This window comes from Aptenodytes forsteri, unplaced genomic scaffold, assembly GCF_000699145.1.
Source record: "Aptenodytes forsteri isolate BGI_AS27 unplaced genomic scaffold, ASM69914v1 Scaffold289, whole genome shotgun sequence".
NCBI lineage: Eukaryota > Metazoa > Chordata > Aves > Sphenisciformes > Spheniscidae > Aptenodytes > Aptenodytes forsteri.
In genome coordinates, this window is record NW_008795025.1 from 3,622,428 (window position 1) to 3,625,686 (window position 3,259).

At 53.9% G+C, this 3,259-nt stretch overlaps 1 protein-coding gene across 1 annotated transcript in view; it reads right to left on the reverse strand.

Annotated features, from left to right (window-relative positions):
• STX6 (syntaxin 6) overlaps positions 1 to 3,259 on the reverse strand; it is an 87,369-nt gene that overhangs the window by 19,114 nt on the left and 64,996 nt on the right. Inside the window, exon 2 of the mRNA XM_009275915.1 lies at positions 2,674 to 2,909. Within this exon, the coding sequence (XP_009274190.1) occupies positions 2,674 to 2,909 (236 nt within the window). The remainder of the gene's footprint in view (positions 1 to 2,673; positions 2,910 to 3,259) is intronic.

Here is a 3,259-nt window from a genome sequence, read left to right on the forward strand (position 1 = left end):
GGCCAGTTCGGGTCAGCTGTCCTGGCTGTGCCCCCTCCCAGCTTCTCGCTGGCAGGGCGTAAGAGGCTGAAAAGTCCCTGACTAGTGTAAGCACTGCTTAGCAACAACTAAAACATCGGTGTGTTATCAACATTACTCTCATCCTAAATCCAAAACACAGCCCTGTACCAGCTACTAGGAAGAAAATTAACTCTATTCCAGCCAAAATCAGGACAAAGGATTGTTTTGGAAAAAAATTAATTTTTCTCTTCGTAGTGCATGCGCAATCGGTTATTTAGTGAAGATGAAAACAGGAAATGAAATTGAGCAAGGTGGCATTATTTTCTGCAGGGTGAACCTCTGGAACGGCCTGCCACAGGATGCCAGGGATGCTGAGAGCTTACCTGGATCCAAAAAGAGATTAAATTACATGAGTAGCGAGGTGCTGGACTGCTAGAGTCCTTGTTACTTTTTTAAGTGGGTGAAATTAGAAGGAACTTTTCCCCAGCAGCTTTACCCTGTAACCGTTCCTCGTTATCCCCATGTCTGTGGATGACCTGGCCAGGGCTCTGGGCTCCATCATGTAGTCAGCCCCGCAAACCAGGTGAAGGACAAGGTGGCCAAAGGAGGGTCCCTACAAGAGGGAAGGGGCACAGATCAGAAGGAGCAGGAGTGAATGCCTGCTGGCAGGCACAGGCGTTTTATTTTGCAACTTCCCTTGATGGTGGGAGGAGGAATTCGGCACAGAGAGGATCTGCTCTGCCCTTGCTGCTCTGGCCAGTGGTTGCTGCACTGGGGACTCAGAAGGTTCCCTTCTGGCATGCCTTTTAATAAGCAGTGTGTGTGGTGTGCTCTGCTGGCAAGTCCCAAGACCCCGGTCCCCCCTTTCGTTAGCAGGGAGCAGAGCAGGCAGCCTCTCCTAGGATAACGGCTCCATGACTTGGAAGCATCATTGTGCAACCTCCCCATCACGCCTAAGCGGGAAGCAGTCGTACAGAGGACACATCTGCGCTCTGGGATGTGCAGAGGGCTGCAGTCATCATTTGCCCGCCAGCTAAAAGGAAGGTGACATTGAGATACAGGGAGAGAAAAAAAAATAATTAGGCTGAGACTCCTTTGGGCAGGCGATCTACCCCACGGTTTGCTGAACTGTGACTTCGGTTGGCTCCGTGATTAATTTGAGAAGTTTAACCCCGTGCTGGGCCGCAGGTGAACGCCACCGAGGGTGCCTTCTTCTTTAGCAAAGAGTTTGCTGGGGAGCAAATCACTCCAGCGAAAAGCAAGGGCTTTGCTGGGCAGCCGGAGGGTTGTCTGCTGGGCTGCATCCCAGGGCTGTCCTGCTTCTTTTCCCCCTGGGCACAAGGCAGCCTCCGTCTTTGGAAATGGCACAGGACCCATTGCAGGCGTATCAGAGAGGGAAAAAAAAATACAGGAAGGTGGACTACAATAGCAGGGTTGTCTGATAGGAAACCCCGGACAAATAAATGCATTTTTTTCCCCAGGAAACCCAAACCCGTTCCATAAAACACTGAAAGATGTGGGGCCACATTTTTCCAAGGGAAATGGCTGCCTGAAGAAGCTGATAGCTAGGAGTTGGATTTTCCCCCCTCTCTTTGTGTTTGGAGAGGCTCTGGAAGGAGTAGCAGGATTTCTGATGGGCAGGGGGTCTGGGTCATGGGTCTCCAGGGGAGGGGAGGGAAATCCCAAGCCAGCGGCTCAGAGTAAGGAAAGGGAAATTTTAAATCATTTGTGCAGGGGGAAAAGGGAGAATTCCAGGTCACTGGTGAAAAAAAAAAGTTGTGTAGGAGGGAGTCCTGCCTGCCTGGAGTATCTACGCTATCATCTCTGCCGACGGCAAAGGGGGTTTTTAATCCTGCAAAACCCCTTTGCTTTCTAGCACGTGGCTGTGCTGCAAGCTCACACCCTGCTGTGGTTTCAGGGGCGGGTGTCTCGGCGCTCTCAGAAGCCGAGGGAGCTGCTTCCTCTCCTTCGGGTTTAGGTTTGTATTGATTTGTTTGTATTTGTTTCACTTGCGCATTGTGTTTGGTTTTCATTCGGCAGGGATTAGCCGTTACCGCTCTTGGCTGTGTTTTGGGATGTTTCCCAGTTCTTCTGACCTTATCTCCAAGCACGGATAAACCAAAGCAGTTGGGAACCCTGGGGGATCAGTTACCGATACCTGATTGCGGCAGGTCCAGACCAGATCCATGCGAATCATCGATTTTTCTGAAGAAAAAGAAAAACAAACAACCCCAAACAAGCCTCCTCCTCCTCCTGAGCCCTGCGTGGGTCCCTCACAATTCAGATGTTTGTTACTCCCATCTAGAAATGAACTCGGGCTGGGGCTGCGGATGAATCTGCATTTGGAAATGTTCCTCCCTGTCCTGTTTTGCTTCTGTCAGCAATCTCTGGGGCTGCGCCTGGATCTCCCCTGGGCTTTGGCTGTCTTGAAGCTCTGTTTTTGCTGCAGGCAGCTGTTGGGGTGAAGGCTTTTGCCCCAACTCCACTGGTGGTGAGGGAGGTCTGGCTGTTTCGTTCCTGTCTGCTTCCCGGGAAGGGTCTAACTCATGAGTCCTGGTCCGAATCGAAGAGAGAAGGGACGATGCAATGCAGTGGTGCTGGGACAGCCAAGAGAAGTGATGGATGACTTCAGCATGTGCTTTGAGGAGACCCTAATTTCACTGTCCATCCTACCCAGAGGGTTTTCCACCTCTTTGCTGCAGCTGGCTTCCTCCTGGGGCCTGGGCCGCACATTTGGTGACATCGAGGGGCTGGCAGGGGGGTGGGGACGGGGACAGGCGCCGCTGTCGAAACAGGATCTTGCTAACCACATCCTCAGCCCCGCCACCGCAGGTCAGGGCGGCCGCGCTGCGCACCAGATGGCCGTGCCGGTACGTCCCCCAGCCATGCTGCCGCTGCGTGGGCTGCGGCTGGGGGGGACAGGAGAACCCCAGCCAGGGTTTTGCTGCCGTAGCTGGGGATGCAGGCAGCCGGCACGCAGCCCCAGCAGCCCACGCGACTCCTGGCCAAGATGCAGACAAACGAATCCCCGACGAGCTTCCTGGCGCCGACCTCCTCTGCCCGCCGTCGAAGGCGGATTTAAACGCCTCCGAAACACCCAGTGGTGTGCACAGCCCTCTGCAATTATTATTTGTACCACAAGCTGCTTCCTGCCCCGAGCTGCTTTTATCTCGCATTGTTTTCCTTTCCAGGTGGGGCCACGGGCTCCCCGCTGCTCGGCCTCCGGGGCTGCCTCCTCCGCCGGCTTGCCGGCCACCCC